The sequence below is a fragment of the Panthera uncia genome, chromosome B4, assembly GCF_023721935.1.
Source record: "Panthera uncia isolate 11264 chromosome B4, Puncia_PCG_1.0, whole genome shotgun sequence".
NCBI lineage: Eukaryota > Metazoa > Chordata > Mammalia > Carnivora > Felidae > Panthera > Panthera uncia.
Genome location: NC_064809.1, coordinates 33,519,361 through 33,540,087, shown reverse-complemented (window position 1 = coordinate 33,540,087; position 20,727 = coordinate 33,519,361). Strand labels below are relative to the sequence as shown.

Here is a 20,727-nt window from a genome sequence, read left to right as displayed (position 1 = left end):
GAGGGAATGACAAAAACTGAGAAGGAGATGCTCAAAAGCCACAACCAGAGGCAAAATGTCCCAGCAAAGCAACTGCTGGGCAGGAAAGGAGAGAGGACATGCACAGAGGGGTGTGGTGTGCTTTTCTGCCCAGGTAAGATCCACAAAGGGAAGGAAAGAGAGTGAGTAGACGGCCAGAGGAAATACACATGTACAAGTAAGCCCTACATAAACCCACATAAGCAAACAGCTCAGCCTGGGCGGGGGCAGAGTGGGGGTTCTATTCAATGAACTGCAACTCCACCGAGTCCAGTTTCAGAGGCCCTCAGAGACAGTAGGAGGCACAGACTCATTTTGATATGAACTCAAGACCCTGGGAATCAAGAAAGGAGAAAGTCTCCTTTCATCGTGATCTGTCTGGTTTGAGGAACTCAACTCTACTTGACTCAGGTGGGTTGGCAGGCTCTCATGGGAAACATGGTGAGAAAGAAAAGCTGCCTCCAAGAGGCCTGAAGTCTTAGCCACAGACGGGCCGGTAATCAAGGAGTGTGTGCTGGAGGGAAGGCAGCACATTCATTTCCACAGTGTTCTTTAGTCCCCACAACGTGCCCTGCCCAGAACAGGATACTATGGGGAATACACAGTTAACACGGTAGCAAAGGCGCTGTTCACCACAAGGTTATAGTACAGGGACTATGGGGAGAGGGTGAAAACAAATATCCCGATCACTGGGGTCATCACCCTGGACAACCAGCCACATTTTCTACCACCATTTCCTTTATGGCACATGGCCTAGCTCAGCTTGAAACAGGAAGCAGCACTACATGCGAGAAGACCCTTGCTGTGACCTGTGCAAGCCAAAACCGTGGATCTCCACCCTCGAGGCCACCACCTGGGAGCATTTCTATCCACCTTTCCTGCCTGCAGAGTTAAGCAGTCAATAGGTGGTACACAAATAAAAGTGCCCTACAATATAGCTGTAAGGCAGGAAAAAAAACCCAAACATCATGATACAAATGAAGTTTCTCAGACCTGTTTCGTGGTCTGATAATTCCCAAAAAGTCTTTTTCAGGAGAGGCTTTGCCCTCAGTGAGAAATGTGTCATTGACTGGGCTAGAGGAAATTTGGCTTTTCCAATCAAGCATGGTCCAGCCTCTGGCATGAGAGAGCCTCAAACCCCAGAAGCATCAGGCATGGGATGGATGTCCAGTCCCATCTTCCTGTGATATGGGGGGGGGGGTGCTCTCTCCCCACCCAGAGTGGGGCTGTGAATGTGGAGAGGGAATCAGTGAATACAGTGTGATAAGGTCAATGACACCTCACTACCAGTGCTATTATTAGTACCTGTGCAGTATAGAATTTAACCTAACTCAAAGAGAGGTCTGGCCTCTGTCTTGGCTTCTGGGATGTAAACTCTAAGCCCTTGGAAGGTCTTGCCTGATGGGAATGTGTTTATTTCCGTAGGATCCTTAGGTCATGGTAAGTAGTCTAATAATGTGATTTAGGGTGAGGGCTGGCCACATCAGAAAGACCAACAATTTAGGGCGGGGGAATTGAGTCATGAAGTATTAGCTGGCCTGGAGACTGAGATCAATCACAACATGTTGCTAATCAGTTAATCTGTCAATTGATACCTAGGTAATGGAGCCCCAATAAAACCTCTGAACACCAAGGCTTGGGTGAGTAATACTATATGGGTTTTGTCACACGTTAATACCAAGAAAGTAACACTGTCCTGACTCCGTAGGGAGAGGACAATGGAAGCTCCACATCCGTATGTTCTTGGACTCTGCCCTGTGCACTTCCTTACTTGGCTGATTTCAGTAAGTATCCTTCCCTGTAATTAACCACAACCATGAGTATACACATTTTAGTGAGTTCTGTGTGTCTTTCTAACAAATTATTGAACTTGAGGGTGGTTTTGGGAACTCTCAGACTTTAGTTGGGTCAGTCTGAGGGCAGCCCTGGGGGCTGTACGCTCGCCTACTTCTCAGGTGGCTGATTCTCAGTGTTACACTGGCTCTGCTGCTTACCAGCTGTATGACCATGAGCTGATTATTTATGCTGAGCCTCAGTCTCCGCATCAGTAAGGAGGCAATGTTCACATCTACCTTGTAGAAACATTGTGAAGATTAGGGATTTTACTGATTTTTATAATGTTTGTGTTATACTCTGGGACTCTTGCTATTCACTTCTTTGTTTACCCATTTACATATTCATTCATTCATTCATTCATTCAATGAACATTCTTGAGTACTTACTAAATCTCAACCAATGGATACAAAAATAAAAAGAGGCAGCTCCTTACTGTAAGCAACTCATTTTGGTGAATACTACTTGATTCACTTATTCATCCATTCATCCATCCATCCACCCACCAAAATTTACTGAGCGTCTTTTACTTATAATGCACTTCCTCCACATTGCAGAGAATACAAAGATCCGTATTCTCAAGGGAGATAAGATGCGAACACAGCATGATAAAATAAGGTAGGAAATAACTGTAGTGGAATGAAAGGTTGAGAGGAGGCAGTTTAAGGTGAGTAAACATAAGAATTTGGACCATGGAAAACTTGGCATCTGGATTTTGACTGTTTTTCAGTATTTATTTAGGTATTATTTTCATTTGTTTACTATCTTATTATTTAGCAACATATAACAATGTGCATCACTTAACATCTTTCAAACATGAAATAAGGATAAGAATGCCTCCTATGCTCATCTTAAATCTTATGTAAATTTATTCAAACTTCAGGTGGGCAGAAGGCAGGCCAGCTTGTCCTTCCTTCCCAGCCAGGCATACAAGGTAACTCCAGCAGTCGGCAGGCACAGTGGGACTACACTGCCACTGTTTGGGAGAGCTGCCTTCAGCACGGCCCATTCCTTGTTCTGTGCCACGTCATGAGGGCAGTGGCACTGTGCATAATGTGAGCAATTAATACTCTATGATGAGGGCAATGGGACTCACAGCTATGAGTGTGATACTGGCTAGTTTTATGACAGCTCAAAGACCACGGGAGAATAGCAAGTGAGGCATGGAGCATAAAAGATAGGGTGGAAAGGTCAACCCTTGCCTTTCTTCATAAGCTATTAGCTCTCAGTCTCTTTCTGAAAGGCCTTGATACGTTGTTTCTGGAAATCTGAGACAGGCAAACCAGTCTCCCTCCCTCTGTGAAGGAGAGGGGTGGACAAGCATTGCCAACTATTCCTTTCCAAGCCATCACATCCATGGGAGCTTGGAGCAGTCCCCTGAATCTCGCCAGGCTCCTTACATCGTGCAAGATTCACAGCGTAAACTCAGTACTTCAAGACTCATTTTTACATTTTGTGGCTGTTCCCAGTGCCTGAATTTCTGGGTCTGGCCTTTGAAGAGGCTGGGGGAAGGGTACAGAGAAGGAATCTGTAGTGAGGCAGACCCCCTCACCCCTACTTGGACATCAGCCTAGAAACATCTTAAGTGGGAAGATCACTACGCCAGAACAAAAGACAACATAGGGAACAATTTCTCTATCCTTTTGGGAAGAGAGCGTGACCTCTCAGTTTATAGCCTCCTAGGAGATGAAGGCCACAAGAAAATATAGTTATCAAGATCAGCATTTGTAACAATCTATTGTTTGATGTAGGTCCACCTCCCCTGGACTGCACTCTCTCTGAGAGCAGGACCAGGTCTGCTTGGCTCACTGAAGTGCTGCTTGTAGTGCCTAGCACAGCCAAGAAAGGCAAGGAAGGATGCACAACCAGAGAAAGCCAGGGTAGGTTGCTACCTAAATTCACAGGTGTCAGATGATACCTCTGATGCCCCTTGGTGAAGTCCATCAGTAGGAGCAGAGCCTTTGAGTTACAATGACACCTTGCAAAAATCCCCCCTGCTACAATTTATATCTGATCAATGATCTCAAAGCACTTTACCTGAATTCCCTATCAGATGCCATCTTCTCACTGAGGCTATGGTGGGGCCTGATAGGAGGAAGTAAGACCAGCAGGCACATGGACTGGATTCTAAAAAAAACAAGATTTGCTCCAGACTTCTATGAGCTGAACAGAGGTTCTGCTGTGCCAGAGAAGGCCAACGGTGATCATCACAGTAGTGATGGCGAACACTTACTGAGCCCTGATGAAGTGCCACGTGGCACAAGGCACTTCACATGAATTAGGTCACTCAGTTACACAATAACTCTAGGACTCCAGGATATATTAATATCGTCATTTTGACAAATGAGGCCACTGAAGCTTAAAAAGGTTGGATCATTGGTGTGAGATCAGGATTCCCTCCGGTGTCTGCACCTGTCACACCGTGCCCTCTTGGATTGTTCACCAAGAACCCAAGAATTCTTCAGCCACTAGCAGCTGTCAGGGTGGCAAACCCAGGAGCAAGATCATGACCAGTCTCCTGGCTGCCTGGGTCTAACTTCAGAAAGTGGATACTGGAAATCTGGGCAGGTCCTACTGTGAATGAAGCAGGCTGCTATGTCAAACAGCACATGAAGTTCTTAGATGGTTTAAGGGAAAATAGGGAATCATGGCTCTCATTTTTAAATGAATCCACTCATAATCAGAGAGTCCACTCCTAGATCCCACCCTCTCTGACAACTGTGTAAACATTATACTGCTAAGCAGACTGCTGGAGAAGATGTATATTGTCCAGCAATCATTACATGATGAACATTTAATCCACGCTAAAAGCAGTATCCTGCTCAGCAATGGCTCACATTACTGCCTCCACTGGAGAAGGGATAAGGGAGAAGAGAGGGAACGGTCAGGAATTTCCACTTATGTTGGTGAGTCTTGAAGGAGGGGCTTTTCCTTGTTGTGTTACTCTGATGGAGAGCAAAGCCCCTTTGGGATGGCCTGTCATCGACTTTTGGGGAGTCCTCTGTAACCTGGTTGTCCCATCTGGATGGAAAGGATACCTGTTTGCTCTAGTGCTAACTTGTTCTTTAGAGCCAGCAATGTGCAAACAGTTGAGGACTTCAGCAGATGGGTACTGCACAAGCCATCTTCATTGCCTGGGGCAAAGTTTTCCAGACAGGCAATCAGGGAAAAACAAAACTAAAAGAATAAAGCCAGTTTTCTTTTGTCTTCAGGCACCTGTTCTGTTCCAGAGAAAGTAAAAGTACTATTTCCAGGGTGTCCTTTGGAAGATGCTTCCCCTCCCCCTCCCCCACTCCAAGGAAGGATCAAGGAGCTAATTAGGTCTGGGCCAATAGTCTCTGTGCAAACTAAACCACAAAGCAGCTAAGACTCACCTAGGGGGTTTGTTAACAAACAGGTATTCCTGGTCTCCACCCCAAGCCCACTAAATCAGCTGCTCCAGGGGAGGGTCCAGGAATTACGTTTTTACCACATGTCCCAGGTGGCACTTATAATCAGGGAAATTTAGAGCAGCCATCCTTGGTCTTTAGACCACAGCATTACCTGGGAACTTTTTAGAAATGCAAATCTTGGGTTCTACCCCAAATGACTGAATAAAAAACAGCCCAGCAATCTTTGGCTTAACAAGCCTTCTGGGTGGTTCTGATGCCAGCAAAGTTTGATCAGCACTGCTCTAGGGCCAAGCCAAACCCAACTTGTGGCACTTAAACCAGCCGTTTAAGGAGCCCAATACAAGAATCACTGGCCCTGCCCCTCCTCGTGAGGGATACCCCTGTATTGTGCTTAGAGCTACAATGCACTGCGGTGGTGACAGTAGGGGTGGCAATGATTTAGTGCTCCCTGGGCACCACGCACTGTGCCAGTTGTTTTATTTGATTTCATCCTCATAACAAACCAATGAGGTGCAGTGTTCTTTGCAGATGAGGAAACCGAGGCACAGAGAGGCCAAGAAATGTGGCCCTAACTACTACGTGGTAGAACAAGGCTTCAAGTACAGGTCTGTTTGACTCCGATGTCATGCTCTGAATTATGATACTGCAATGCTCCCCCAAGCAGACAATGAAGTTAAGAGTTCTTTAAACCTGTCAAAAGTGAGTTCCTGGATTGGACCAGTGAATTCCTTAAAACAGTCATTCCTCATCTTCAAGGAAGGTCTGAGGGCTGAGAATGCACCTAACTCTGCTTGGTGCTACAGGGAAGATGGAGAAAATACATGATACACTGTCTGCATCTGACCACTGCCCTCAGGGAAATAAGACAAAATCTGTGGCTCCTCCCTCTGGGCAATTTGGTTTAAGAGACCATTTTTTCACTCTGCAAAGAGCTAATGCCACTTGTTGCTGTCGAGTTTGAGACACAGGCACCATTTGGGGCACCTGGCTGGCTCAGTCGGAAGAGCATGTGACTCTTGGTCTCGAGGTCATGAGTTTGAGCCCCATGCTATGTGTAGAGATTGCTTAAGTAATAAATAAATAAACTTAAAAAAAAAAAAAGAGGCAGACACCATTTGATGCAGACTGATTTCATATTCTTCTATCCTGCCCTTCCTATTGCACCCTGCTACATGTGCCACGGTGTAGCCTTCCTGAAATGTCCTTGTTACATACTGCTGCCTCATTCCCTGTTAGTTTACAAATCACAGTGGAGGAAAAATCACAATGGCAGAAAAGCTGGCTGACCACACTCACCCTGAGGCTAAGCTATTAGGTCTGCAGAGAGTGGGCTCTCCCTCATCGACACAGAGCAGGAACACATGCTCTGTGGATGTTCTGGGTAGAGATGTAGTTGTGTGACAACAGTGTGTCTGTGGTGATGGCTTCTGAAATGCAGGTACCCAGGGGGAGGCTGCCCAACAATGCACAGAAATGCTGTCTCTGAGGCCAGCCCAAGAAGCAGTTGATCCAAAGTATGTGTGAGGTGGTGGAATGCAGCTGTAAGTAGCTCTGCCCAGCAGACACCCTAAGAACATTCCTGGAACTTAAAAAAAAAAAAAAAGCACTGTTTTCTTTAACCGCACACATTCCCTTCCTTACTCATGGCAACAAAGAAGCATCCCGCTGGTGTCTCAATGATAAGGCAAAGCCTCCACTAGTCTGGGAGACAGAGTAAGGGCTCCCCAGAAGCCCTGCAGGACAGTCTGACCAATAGTGATTTTACTCCAGCTTTTATCTTATTCCCTTTCCATGTCCTTGATAATCTTCATGGAGCATTCTGAGTTCTGTACTGACCCTGGTAGACCTGGGTCATAATGAAAACATTAAGTTTAAGGGGTTAAGACAGTGGACTTAGGCAGTTCTGTGGGGGCTGAAGGGCACATGTCCTCCTCAGGCATCATTCAGTTACACTTAATTAAAACATCGGGATGGCCAAGCACAAAATCACTGGCTGCTGTGTGTGGTCCCTGGGATGCAAGTTTTCTGTTCTTCTCTTTATATAGAGGAGAAAGAAGGAAGTCTGGAGAGGTGATGTGGCTTCCCCAAGACTGCAGGGTGAACTGGTGTCCTCACAGAAGCCCCTAAGTCCAACCCTGAAGCTTCTTCTACTGAACCACCTGCCCCTCAACAGCACACTGCTTCAGGTTTCTGTTGTTCCCATGTGGAAGTCCTTTCTCTTCCAGTAAATTTGCAAACAACACCTGAGGGCAGGACCTGGGACTATTATTTATTTTTTTTCGTGTTACCTTTTCAATGAAAGACAAAGTGTTAAGGCCATGGTAGGTGTTCAAGAACTACTTACTGAATTTCTGCATTAAGTTCTTACCAGCTAACAAGATGACGAGAGGGAACTGCATGGAAAGGGGGAGATCAGCAGGGAGAACAGGAAGAATCCTGGACTGGGATCCAGGAAACCTGAGTTTGAACCTTAGTCAATCCTTGATCCTAATATTAGTCCCCATGTGTTTCCTTAACCACAGAGTGGTTAAGATAAATGTTTTTGTCTACTTTGCAGGATTCCTGTGAGGATGACCAAGTGAGGTGATGGATACAGAAGTCCTTTGTAAAAACTCCAGCGCCATGCAAAGTAGTGGTAAAGGCAACCACCATCGACATGCACTTACATGTGCCACATACTGTTTTAAACACTTTATACTATTGAATCCTCACACCAATTCTGTGAGGAAAGTACTCGTATTGCCTTCATTTCACAGATGAGGGAACAGAGGCATAGGGAGGTTGCTTAACTTGCCTAGTGTCACACAGCTGGTAGGTGGCACCGATAGTCTGGCTCAGATCCCGTGCCGAGGGCATGGTGCTGCCTCCCCCCACAAGCAGGACAGTATATTCATCTGGGGAAGAGGCTGCTAGGGCAAGCCATGGGCATGTTGCAGCACACGAGAAAGCGGGGCCGGAGCTCCAGGGCACAGGCTGACCTGCTGGCCACGTCCTCCTCTGCGCCTTTGTCCAGCACGCTGCTCAGGTTGTGCTCAGCCTGCGTCTCCTCGGGCACCTCCTCCAGCTCCTCTGCCTGTTTCACAGACAGGCGGTAGTTCTCCAGCTCAATCCTTTCAGGAGTACCCCTGAGTCTCTTAGCAATGCTAGGCTCTTCCAGGCCATTCACACTTGAACCTGCAAGACAAGCAAAGCAGCAAAGTTCTAGGACAAGTGAAGGGAAATGAATACATGCGGTGGGGGACAGAGAAAGTGCACGGAGGGAGGGGGCACTGACAAGGATATCTAAGCAACCAAGGGAGCCACCACTCATTTCAGTGAAAGGAGGGACAGGCCCTCCATGAAGGCCAGGGACCCAGACAAGGGACAGCCTGAAAGTCAGTAAGGTCACAGAGGCCAGGAAAGGACTGTGGGCTGGAGTGGCAGCCCTTCCCTGAGCAGGAGAAACAAAAGTCAGCCCCTAAGGGGGGGGCGCAGACTCAGTCTCCTCTGTCATCCCTGAATCCAAGCCCAGTGGAGGGAAGAGGTGGTGGTGACTGTGGGGGAGGGGGTAAAAAGGACTTGGGCTAGACGCTAAGGAAGCGCTTTTCACTGATCCAGCCCCTCTAAAGTAGCTTTCATGGAGAAGGTGAGTCTTGCCAGCTGCCCCCCACCCTAATGATCCAGGACCCAGTCAAGGCTCATGCCCTGCATCTGGCCAACCTGCAGTGTCCAGGCCAGCTGCCTGCAGGACCTCTCACACTATGGAAGTGTCTGTCCTGTCACGATTAGATTCATGGTAAACATTTTCTATTTAACAAGAACACATAGGTGATGCTGTGCCCCTTCTGCTGCACAGTTCGGAGGAATATTGTCAGGTTGCCTCATTCTTGGTGATACCAGCTTGACTGCTTGGGTATGGTGGTGCCCAACCATCTTTCTGCTGTAAAGAGAGGATTTCCCCCTTTGTAATTAATGAGTAATCCATGGGGTCATAATGTAGAAACCATGGGACTATCCTGTTCCAGTATACTTTCATCCAGTGGTTTTTGTACCAATCCATTGATGAATGGTGATTTAAAAATTTTTATCATTCCTTCTCCACTGTCATTCTTTGTAAAGAACTTTTCCCATTTCTTTGAGTACCACCATGACTCATGGATTTTGAAAAACTTAAATATTGTATTTGACTACCATGTTTTCTTACTCTCCTTTAACCTAGAAGTTTCCCTGTTTCCCCCATTATTATTCTTTTTCATGTACCTTTTTATCTCAAATTTGGTCAGAAGAAGCCCACCATATTTATTCTCTAATGTCTTCACTGTAATGTGATATAGTCTGTAAGCTTAGAATCAGACAAATCCAGGCTAGGCACCTGACTCCATGAGTGACAAGCTGAAGGATCTCAGGAAAATTATGTAACTACTGAGAGTGCATTTTCTAAAATTTTTTTTTTTTCAACGTTTATTTATTTTTGGGACAGAGAGAGACAGAGCATGAACGGGGGAGGGGCAGAGAGAGAGGGAGACACAGAATCGGAAACAGGCTCCAGGCTCTGAGCCATCAGCCCAGAGCCTGACGCGGGGCTCGAACTCACGGACCGCGAGATCGTGACCTGGCTGAAGTCGGACGCCCAACCGACTGCGCCACCCAGGCGCCCCTGAGAGTGCATTTTCTGATCTATAAATGAGGACAACCTTCAGCTCCTATGATTATTATGAATGTGGAATGAAATTATATACATATATATACAAGTATGTGTACGTATGCCAAATCTGTGTGCACTCCAAACCTATTGTCTTCCTCTTCTGCTTAAACCCAGCACATGGGCAGGATTCAGCAAATATGAGTTAAGGGATGTAACTGATGCCCAGTAACATTCTTAGCACCAGTTTGTGTTGTATCCATTTGCTCTGGATTATGAACAACAGTTACTTGACAAAGATGGGAAGGGAATTCTGGGCAGAGGGAACAGCAATAGCTAAGGTACACTGACATGCAATGGCAGCTTGGCATTACTAGACTTTCTGGTGGCAGTGTACTTGAAATGGTAGTTAAGAGAAAGAGACTGGGGTGGGAACAGAGCATGCATGGCCTTCGGTGCCATTCTAAGATCTAAGAGATAACACTGGGTTTTGGCAGGCAACATCATATCAACCCAGTGTTGAGTGACAGGTGGCTTATCAGGTGAAGGCCAGAACCTCTGTAATGAAGGACTAAAGTAAAGGGGTAGGAATATTGAATTAGTAATATCTGTGACATGACAGGTGTGCAGAAAATCTTCTGGAAGCCTGGCACTTTTGTTGTGTACAATGTTCTCAACCTCTCTGTAATATCATTAGAAAGAACATTTTATGAATCCAGGTAGTCACAGAATAAAGTCTGAGTGCATCTATTGGATTATCAGGTTCTTCCACCAAATAGCATCTTTCAAATTTACTAGAGAATCTTTACTGAAAAGCAAAACCCAGGGCACGTTCATCTATAAATTCAGGTAAATGTCTAATGATGGAGTCAGAGCATGAATCCTTGGGCTCACTAGGGCCCTGTGCAATGCCCACCTGTCCTAGTCTTTGCAACTCCAGTTGGGGCATTTTACACATCCCTGGCCCATTGCCCAAAGTATAAGCTATAATGCTGGATCAAAGCATCTGGACAATTAGGAAATATGTGGGCTTCAGGTAATAGAAAAAAGAGACAGGGAGCACAGCAGGTGGATGCTGCTTCAGCATCCTTCAAACCAACCCCCCTATCCCTGGCCTCTGGAGTGCACAGGCTCCAAATGCACTGGTTCATCATTTCCAAACATCAGTCTTCCTGTCCTCTGTTGCTCCTTCCCTTCATCAAAACCCAACATGATAAACATGGGAAGGCTAAGGATCCCCTGACTATAATATCATCTGATTCTTTCCTTCTCCTCATGTATTTTTGACAAATGTCCTTAAAACAGAACGCAGACAAGAAAGTGAAATACATGTGAAGCCACTACCCAAGTATAAAGTTTTGGGGAACTCCATAGATAGAGAATAAAAATCAGTATTTCTTTTAGCTAGGGAACAAAAAAATAGAATAAGAACTACCACTTCAGGGAAACAAACAACCAACACTCATCAATTCAGATCCAAGCAATTTCAAGGTAGAGTGAACAAACACACTCATGCAGAGAAACACTCAATATGTGATGTCTGTTTTTAATGGGTAAAAACCATACTCTGTGCCAGAAATTCTACCAGAACCTTGAGCAACAAAGCAGACTAAAACACTCTCTATTCTTAAAGATCTGTGGGCTAGTCACAGAAGAGACAGTCCTGCCCAGGAATCATTTCAGTATGATGTGTCAAGTATCATGGCTTATGCATGCATGTGGTGCTATGTGCATACATAAAAGGGCAACTCTACCCAGAGAAGTCAAGAAGATGTTCTGGAGGAATATGGAGGTTGCCTAGCCAGCTTTAAAAAAAAATTCCGTAAGGGGCGCCTGGGTGGCTTAGTCGGTTAAGCGTCTGACTTCAGCTCAGGTCATGATCTCGCAGTTTGTGAGTTAGAGCCCCGTGTTGGACTCTGTACTGACAGCTCAGAGCCTGGAGCCTGCTTCAGATTCTGTGTCTCCCTCTCTCTCTCTGCTCCTCCCCCACTCACACTCTGTCTCTCTCTCTCAAAAATAAGTAACATTAAAAAAAGAATTTTGTAAGGGAGGTAATAGCTGGAAATGAGGTATCTGAAATTCAATTCAGAGACATTAAGCAACCTGCCCAAGGTCACACAGCCAGTGAGCAGTGCAGCCAAGATTTGAATCCAAGGAGGACAGCATTACTTCAGAAAACTACCATGGCTGTCCCTAGGCCTATGATGTGAAGAAAAGAAAAGGAAGGAGTGTTTCCACAGAGTCCTATTCTGCTTTCCCCCTTGGGACTCTTCACCATTCTCTCCTCCCCACTACAGTTTTCAAGAGGAAGGGCACAGAACTTCATGAGAGCATCTTAGAGCACAGAATCTGGCATTTGGAAGGACATTCCATCCTCCTTGAAGAATTTCTATAAGCTCTGGAGTCCTCAAAATGCTATGGGGAATTAAAAAAAAAAAAAAGAAATCAACAAAATTAGCATGGTTGGTTCTCTGTGCTAAAGCAAGGGGCTCTCTTCTAGATTAACCAGATGGGGATGATAAACTAAGATCTCAAAGGAAGTAACAGTGGAGGAGACCTGGGCAGTGGCTATAACACTGTGACAAACACAGAACTTCTCCCTCATCCCCTGGATCCTCCCTCTTTCAACAACAGAAGAGCTCGAGGGAGCAAAGACTGTAGGAGAGCAGATGTAAAAATAGCTGACAGATGCTGGTTTGGCAAGTCACTGTGTAACCAGTGGGGTCAGGCTGGCTGGCCCAGGCCCACCTGGCCTCTCCACTTCACATGCCTCAGTGCAAGAGCAACTATACAGGGACTTTCCAGCTAAAAGTGGATGAGAGATTTGGAATAATTTCTAAGGCTGAGTCTTCACTAAGTCAGGGCAGGCAGATCTCGGGTCATTGGAGGCCAATTCCAGCTTCACACATACCAAAAGGAAATAGCTCCCAGGATCTGGGTCGCATCCTAAATAGGAAAAAGGCACTGGGCCTGACCTAACGGCTCTGTTTTGGAACAGTCACTGCCTGCATGAGCTCCATACATCATCCTGAAAGAAATATTTTTCCTAACAGGACAACCTGCTCTCAGCTGATGTGCCACAGCTGCCAAAAGCCTTTATTTGTGTCTGTCTGATTCCTGAAGGGACACGAGGGATGTACATGACACTCTCGAGGCGGGCCTTCCCAGTCCTCAGGCAGCAGCGCCATTCCCCCTTTTCCTCCTGCAGTGGCAGCAATGCCCCATTTCGAGGTGGAGCCAGATGCATAGGACACTGTAGGACTTTGGGCAACTGTGAAGGGTATCACCTAAGAGACTGGAGCAACTGAGGGGATGCTCTCCTTCTGCCCATATTCACTTCTGGCCTGTTTCCCCATTCCTTTTCCTTTCCTATAAGCTTGGAAAGCTTGAATGAAATCTGAAAGTCTAAAAAGGACTTAGGAAAGGCACAGTAAATTGAGATTGATAATTGATTTTCATCATATTCCCCATATTTAGAAGTAGAATGGATGCTACGGTTCATTCATTCAAGCATACGCTCAACAAATATTTATTGAAAAGCTACTTCTAGCCAGGCACTGTGCTAGGTGTTCAGGCACACCAGCGGACAACATGGGCAAGATCTCTGCCCTTGGGGAGCCTGCACTCTGATGGACTATGGGTGTCACATATCTGTTAAGAGAAACCAATGACTCAAGGTGTCAAAAGGTTTCAACTGTGGTCATGTTCTAATAAAATGGCCCTGTGATTTGCAATGATTAGTATCATTTGAGGAAAAAAGTACTCTTGCCATTTTGATATACAGAGATTTTTCTCTTAAGGATGCTCTCTCTTATCAAAAGTTCCTGGATATTTTTGTTGCAACTTCTTTTTTTAAAGAAGGTCAACTAATTTCAGATGGCCTTCTCACACATTCATCCAAAGCCTTGCCTGTCCACAATCCTGCACAAAGGAAAGCACCAAGTCATGAATTAGGTCTGAGCTATAAGGTCTCAAGGAGGTGTTAAGGAAAATAAAGTTTCCTGAAGAAAATTACCAGGCTGGCAGTACAAATCTAAATTCGTGGACCCAGTGCAAAATCTGTCACAGTGACTTTTATGTTACCTGATTGTTCACTGGTCTCAGAAACATTCACAAAATCACCCTGGGAGATTACGGTGTCCCTCCTCACACAGAACCCCAACCCTTATAAGGCTACAGGGGGAATTTGTGTTTTAATTTTGTTTTCTCCCTGCTCTTGTTGGAAATGATACAGAAACTACACTCTCTCATGTTTCCTCATATACTGGGAAATAAGGATGAAACCATCTGAAGTGGTGGCTGGTCTAAAATAGAACCACCGTCCAGCCCAGAGAGTTTCTCTGTGTGGGACAAAGCCTGGGTCTTGGGCCCTGCTTCCTTTTGGAATGTATTAGGCTGCAGCTGGACCCCAATGACTTGAGCAGGGCTGCTCATAACAGTAAATAATCACCGTGGGTATTAATCCACTCTTTCCATCATGCTTTGAGCTCAAGTTTCCATATGAGTTGTTGGCTTAGTAGCCTGAAAAGCAGGCAGAGCACATACCATGCAAATTGAGTGCCATTTTGGCTTTCACCTGCCTTAGGGACTTCCTCACTGCTCTAGTCAAGCTGGACAATGTGATCTGGTATCTGTGGGAGAAGGACTTTGGCCTGTGTTTAGGATTAGGATGTCACTCCCAGCCTAGAACCCAATCTAGGGAGGAAAGATTTATTAGGGCTAGATAAAAGGCCCTACAGTTTGTAAAACGCCTTTCTTTGCTTATTATAAGGTGCCTGGGACCACAAATTTGGGCTCTCCCCCTCTTTAGCTCCTCAGTTCATTTGCCTTAGTAGACTCTGCTTGACTGGGCTCACATTTTTACACCTTTTACAGAGATTTCTCATTCTCTGCACTATGCACTTTGCAAGCATTGCAGCTGTACATGGAAAAGGACCCTCTTGCTTTGGAGACCAAAGAAAGAAGTTTCCAAGCCACTGTTAGGGCTAGGTGGCTTTTGCCCCTCTACCATCTAGTCCCCAAGAGACTCTACTATGGCTTCCTACTAGCAAAGAATCTGCTTCTGAAGCAGGTGATGAAGGAATAAAGACAACTACCTGTGTCAGGCACCATGACAGGTATGCTACACACTGGCCAGTGACTGTCACAACACTCTTGTCAAAACTATTATTACTATTATTACACTGAGGGTCCTGAGTCTCTGTGATGTTAAGTAATATGCCCAAAGGTTCAAATGAGGCAGATCCAAGACTAAACCCAGGGCTGTGTTACTCTGCAGCTTGGGCTCCTTCCATTAAACTATGCAGGGTAGAATTGTTAACAGCCCCTTACTCATGAACTATTTATTCTTCAATTGGGGTAACTGTATTTTTATGTGGGCACAGAGAAAAGTAGGTTATGTGGATTCAAGGGGAAGCTCAGTTGCTTTGGAGACATTTAATTACCAAGAGTTGAGAAATTCTGTGCTAAATATTACATGACAGAAGCCAAGAAGGGAAAAACCCAACAGGGATCAAATCAGAACAGTGTCAGAAAACAAACAAACAAACAAACAAAAAACACCTGCATGGGAACGGGGGCTCATGCAGACTGGAATGCTGTCTCTCAGGAATGCTGAGGGCACTTGCCCTCCCTTCATCAGGGTACTGAGGGGCTCTTTCTCCACCACAGCTCTTTGCTCTTCATCTGTGTGATTCCATGGAACTTTTACCCTTAAGTCTGTTTTCTAATGTTAAATTATTCTTCCTGTTATTATTACAGTATCTCCCAAAGGTGCCTTTTGGCAGATGGAAGTCCTGGTACACGTCACTATATGTGGCCAAGGCAAAAAGGTTTGTTTTAAGGTATATACCTGACTCTTCCTTACAAAAATTCTTACCAGTTCATCATATAGCTGTCTTGATAATATATTTTTCATGTGTTGTACTGTCTCACAGATAATACTCAACTTGATCCTTAATAGTCAACTGGGTCACCCTACTAAAATAGCTACCTCTTTGGTGTTGGAAGTTGTGAGCATTTCTAAAGCACAGGGGTCTGGTTGTGTTTTCTCTTAAGTCTCATGAGAGCTGTGCTCTAGCTAATATTCTACCTTCCTTATCTGGCTGTCCACTTTCACATACCTGAGGGTGAAATATCAGAAGGGGGTAACTGTTGTGCAATGGGCCTTGAGCAAACTATTTTCACGTATTAGTTTATGTATATGCCTCACCACCCAGGAGATTCTGTACATTTAACTATATATAATCCATCAAATCAATCCAATGTGGAGCTGATCTCCGAAATCATAAAAGGCAGGTAAAGAGAAGGATGGTTCAACAAGGTAAGTCAAGACCATCCCTTCTCTTCTACTTCTGCCTATTGCTACCTAATTCTGCCTACTGGATCCACCTCTGTCCTCTTGAAGGGCTCTTTCATGCATCTATCTCCTGTTCATGGGGCTGAAAGTACCCCCAAACCAGAGGCTCTCCTAGGGAGTGGAATTATTCCAGTCATCTTTGTGTTTCTGGTGCCAACTGTTGTGTCAATAATGTGTTTTGAATAAATGACCAAGGTAAAAGTTCTAACCCTGTATCTAAACTAGAATATCAATTCACTATAATTTTAAGAAGTTAGTTGAACATATTATGGTCTCAGTTTCCTCATCTTAAATTTTTTTTAACATCCATTTATTATTGAGAGACAGAGAGAGACAGAGCATGAGCATGGGAGGGGCAGAGAGAGGAGGAGACATAGAATCTGAGCTGTCAGCACAGAGCCTGATGCAGGGCTCAAACTCACAAACTGCAAGATCATGACCTGAGCCGAAGTAGGATGCTTAACTGACTGAACCACCCAGGCACCCCTCAGTTTCCTCATCTTAATGCAGAAAATTTAAGGCCTCTGTGGAGAGCCCCGAGAACAAATGGGAGATACCACTCTGTGAAAAGGGTAAGTGTACCAAGACAGCAACTGTTCCCTTAGCACCTGGGAAAGAGAAATTCCTATGAAGTTGCCAAGGTCTTAGAAGACCTTGCATTAAGACTCTGAAAAGAGACTATCTCAAATAATCTGATGTCCAAAAGTAATGACTTCATTCATTTCACAGTAGAGAGTGGGTTAGTTCTAGCAGCAGCTTAGAACTGCTTCTAGTAAGACCAGACCCAATAACAGGCCAAAAAAGAGAGGTGCAAAGGCAGAGAAGTCTGCATGCAAGGCACTCCAAGCTGATGCGCTTTTCTCAAGATGCCAGGTTTAAATTCCAATCCCTCCTCCTCTACTCCAGAGCAGAGTGCCAGTGGCACTTCAGTCAAGAGTGTATCCAAACCTGGCTCTCAGGTGGCTGACACATGGCCAGTTGCTCAGCCAAGAAAGTGATTTTCAACTTCTCAGGGCTTTACCCATAATCAGACTATCAATAAGGACAAACCCACATCCCCATGAAAGCCTCTTCGAAATAGGTTCTCTCTTAAAGACACAAAATCTCAAACAGCCATCCCTTATCTAACCAAAGATATATTTTTGGAAAGGAACTAAAATCCCGTCCAGCAATGTCTACAACTACCACTTGATACTCATATTTACAACGGTTACATCTTTGTTTTCATCTGTTAGAAGGTCATGGAGACTGCCCTGGAGAAGAAACAACAGTGCTGGGGACAGAGGCTCTACAAGGCTGATGGAATGGGGCACACTGACCTGGACTCGGAGAGTCCTTGCTAACGAATGACGCTGTAGCATTGGCAGCAGGTGGGGGCTACGGTCCTCTGGGCCCCCGTAAAGTGCCCATCTGTACACTGATTCCAAAAGAAAAAATCAGACCCTTCCCTCCTGCAAATGGGTCATGAGGTGGCACTGAGGACTACAGGGGATGGCGGTTGTGGGTCAAGCCAGCAGAGATGCAGACAGTCCCTAGGACCATGTGTAACCCTAATTCTGCCTAGGATAAGGCTAACTGGCACCTGCTCAGGCCTGACTTTTGGGTTAGGTGTTAACAATTTACTTTAATGTAAACCCTATCTATGATTGTTTTCACTTTCATTACTATGGTGAAGACTCCCTAGGGTATCATGGAATTACTATGTGATTTCACATCCCATCCATGCAGGCCGAGAAAAAAGCAATGCCAAATTTAGCCAAGCACTTGCAGAGACTTAACAATGCTTCAAAAGAGCTGGCATTTGGTGCATGCAGGCCAACTCACCCCAGCCCATTCCCCTAAAGACTAAAGAGAGCCAAATCCTTCTTACTGTTCTGTTCCCCTAATCTCTCCCCCCAGTCAGATCTCCCCTTCCCCTAAACCTCTGCTGGTTAGAACATATCCCAATGGGCCTTCTTGTCCTAACCCCACAGGACACACAGACCAGAGCGGGAGACCATCAGCCAGTCAGTAGAAACAGTCCTAATTCATTTTCTCACTCCAATTATTCCAGAATTTTCTGGAATTCCTACAAATGATAATAATATGTGATATTCCTATAAAGCTTTTAAATAAACAAGTTTCCATACATTTTAGCTTATTTGCTTTTTACAACAACCTTATGAAATAGAGAGGAGCAGGCTCTATTTTTTTTTTCATTTTATAATTTCATATGTTAGGCTCCGAGAAGGTAATGACCAAAGATGACAAGGATAATAGGCTGCAGACTTGGAACTCAAATTAGGATCTTTTGTTATCAAGATCTATGCTTGTTCCATTTAGACCCAGCCCATTTCTCTGAGGCTGTGGTCTTCCCAGAAGGGTAAGCACATTCTGAGGGTGCAGGGACAATTAATTCACTGGAAAAAACACTAGACCTTCATTCTTTACAAGTTTTTTTTTTTTTTAATGTTTATTTTTGAGAGAGAGAGAAGCAGAGTGTGAGCAGGGGAGGGGCAGAGAGAGAGGGAGACACAGAATCTGAAGCAGGCTCCAGGCTCTGAGCTGTCAGTGCAGAGCCTGACGCGAGGCTTGAACTCACGTACCGTGAGATCATGACCTGAGTTGAAGTCAGACGCTTAACTGACTGAGCCACCCAGGCACCCCTAGACCTTCATTCTTAATTTATTTTTTACTCTGCCTTCTAAAATGTTTTGTAAATGCCCAATAGCAAATGCAATGTTAGTGGGGTACCGGCATGTACATAAGTATACATATTTTGGAATGTAGGTGTTCATAATTTTCACAGGGCGAGGCAGAAAAACTTAGAGATACTCCTGTAAGGCTCCAACATGGTCCTGTATCACTTCATTATTCTCACACTCTTTCCTGATATCCTACTGGGAACAATAAAATTGAGGTTAACTGCATATCAATGTCATGCCATTTCTGACTTTTTCCCTCAGGTATGATTTGGCAATAGCTGGAGACAGTTCTGGTTGTCATAGTCTGGGGAGGGGGGTGTACTGACGTCTAATGGGTAGAGGCCAGGGATATTGCCAAATATCCTACAATGCACAGGACAGTCTCCACAACAAAGAGTTATCCAGCCCAAAATGTCAACAGTGATGAGCTGGAGAAGCACTGGCCTAGAATTTATATCAAACTATTTCTAATCTCCCACCAACAGGCCACCAGTCCACCAAATATTCTGACTGTGGCTTGACTGGACTGGGTGCATTAAGAACAAAGAGTAGTGAGCTCATGAATCTTCATCTCTGCTGCCAAGGTAAGACATCTTGACCAACGGAAATGCAATATATGAATGGCCAACTGAAAACTGCCACGCTGAACAGACAGCTCTTGGCTTGCTGCCCACAGAGAGGAAATCTAGGGAAGATGTTCAGATTGCTGAGTGAGGAGCTAGTTCTCATGCACACACTGAGCAGATGTACAAGTCGTTGCATGAGACACGGGGACTTTCATCACCCTATGGTACACCTCCACTTACAAAAGATGACCTTGCTCACCCTCAGCAATGCCACTCAAGGACAACTTACCCATACCCCCATACTGTCCACACTTATCTTACGTGCGAGCCCCACGATTAGGCCAAAGTAGGAATTAAAGGAGACTTCTCCTTTCACTCACTTTTAGCTAGAATAGTCTGTGACAGACACATTATGGCAGGACCTCTCAGTAAACCCAGGGAGAAAACTAGGCTTGAAGACACAATGTGGCAAAACGTATCTTCTTTCTCTTTTTCCACTTTCCAAAAACATCTTATCTGTGAGCTCTAGGAGCTCCCTATCCTGTCATGCCTTTCCAAAGCTGTGTCCAAATGTGTTCAGGACACTTCTTGAAATCAGTTCTGTGCCTGCACCAAATTTTAACCAACAGGGCAAAACCAAAATTGTTCACCCGGAATGATATGTATATTTAGTCCAAAGATTTAAAAGTCAGTCATTTGACATGTGAGTTGAGTCCAAAGTAGCCCAAACTTGTGCAGGTAAGAACATCCATGTTTCTCTGACATCACAGGTGACTCTATTCAAACTGTCGGTACAAAAGAGGCATAAAATCATCTCTCTCTTCCCTCATACCCAAACTCTACCCAGGGCCAGGGCAGGTAATTTCCTATGAGGACTGTGAATGATAGTTTTGTAAAAGCAGTAAGAATGAAAATGTCAGTTCAACCATCCTGGAGCGTTTTAAAGAAGTATAATAAAATGAGATAGTAGAGCCAGAGGATAAGCAAAGATTTATAAGTTAGAAGCAGTTTCACTGGGGTCCAGGGAACAACAACAATAAACATCCCCCGCCCTCCCCGCCCGCCAAACATAATTCCGTCTCCTCCAGGTTGTCAGCAAGGTATGTTCCCATTTGGAGGGACATACGCCTGTTCTGGGCTTATTCGTGCTAATACAAACCTTAGGCTTGATTTTATCTGTAATGAGCAAAGACAGCTGACATGGAGAAAACAAAGAAGGAGTCCATTTCATATTATTTACAGTCAATTCAGTGAT

At 45.0% G+C, this 20,727-nt stretch overlaps 1 protein-coding gene across 12 annotated transcripts in view; it reads right to left on the bottom strand.

The window, feature by feature from the left end:
- Window positions 1-20,727, bottom strand: part of MICAL3 (microtubule associated monooxygenase, calponin and LIM domain containing 3) — a 208,983-nt gene that overhangs the window by 47,649 nt on the left and 140,607 nt on the right. For all 12 annotated transcript variants that reach the window (XM_049624829.1, XM_049624817.1, XM_049624820.1 and 9 more), the window contains one exon: window positions 8,222-8,417. In XM_049624829.1, the coding sequence (XP_049480786.1) occupies window positions 8,222-8,417 (196 nt within the window). The remainder of the gene's footprint in view (window positions 1-8,221; window positions 8,418-20,727) is intronic.